The sequence below is a fragment of the Condylura cristata genome, unplaced genomic scaffold (assembly GCF_000260355.1).
Source record: "Condylura cristata isolate star-nosed mole 26May11 unplaced genomic scaffold, ConCri1.0 scaffold00003, whole genome shotgun sequence".
Taxonomy (NCBI): Eukaryota; Metazoa; Chordata; class Mammalia; order Eulipotyphla; family Talpidae; genus Condylura; species Condylura cristata.
In genome coordinates this window covers 78880999-78881788 of record NW_004567104.1, presented here as the reverse complement: position 1 = coordinate 78881788, position 790 = coordinate 78880999, and the positions used below count along the sequence as shown (strand labels likewise).

Below are 790 nucleotides of genomic sequence, written 5' to 3'. Positions count from 1 at the left end.
AGGGGCGAGGGGCCGGGAGGGGCGAGGGGCCGGGACGGCTCGGCCTCTCCCACATCAGCCTCCTCCCGCGCTCCGAGTGGGACCCCGAGTCGGGCAGGAGGGCTGGGGGGGTTGGGGAGACCAGCGCGGGGCACAGCCGCGGGGCACAGCGTGGGGGGCCTGGGGGGGGGGGCCACCTGCCTTGGGTCCCGGGAATCCGATGGGGCCTTCGATGCCGGGGTCTCCCTGTGGAGAAGAGCAAAGGCCGTCATGTCCCTGCAGCCCTGGGAGCTGGGCGGGTGGGCGGGCGGGCGGCGGGACACTCACCTGTCGCCCCTTCTGTCCAGGCTCTCCGGGCTCCCCCATGTTGCCCTTGGCACCCTAAAAGCAGGCGACAGCAAAAGAGTAAACTGAGGCAGGGAGGGTGCGGGGGCAGCAGTCCCGCCGGCGTGGCATCGGCCGCATCTAAGGGGCCGTCCAGCGCCCAGCGGCGCCCAGCGTGGGCCCCGCCCGGCTGGCCTGGTGGCTGCTCCCGCCTGGCACCCACGTCGGTTCTTGCCGGCGAGCAGGCGCCCAGGCCCAGGGACGCTGCAGGCCCCTTGGGCGGGGCCCAGGCCTGCGGGCCTGCTGGCCCTGGCACAGGCCTCGGGCGCCCGCTGAGCCGGGGGAGTGTCCCGTCCACAGGGTGGTGACCACCCCCTGCAGGCCCAGGTCCCCGCCCTGCCTGCGCGGACGAAACCGACTCAGCACCCGTCCCGGGCGCCGGGCTGGCCGGGAGCCGGAGGCCAGTGCCACCGCTGCCTGGACGGCC

At 75.4% G+C, this 790-nt stretch overlaps 1 protein-coding gene across 1 annotated transcript in view; it reads right to left on the bottom strand.

Moving 5' to 3' along the window:
- COL6A2 (collagen, type VI, alpha 2) overlaps nucleotides 1–790 on the bottom strand; it is a 23425-nt gene that overhangs the window by 9252 nt on the left and 13383 nt on the right. The window contains exons 4-6 of the mRNA XM_012731252.1: nucleotides 425–567; nucleotides 307–360; nucleotides 160–225 (exon numbers count right to left, since the gene is read on the bottom strand). Of these exons, the coding sequence (XP_012586706.1) occupies nucleotides 160–225; nucleotides 307–360; nucleotides 425–567 (263 nt within the window). The remainder of the gene's footprint in view (nucleotides 1–159; nucleotides 226–306; nucleotides 361–424; nucleotides 568–790) is intronic.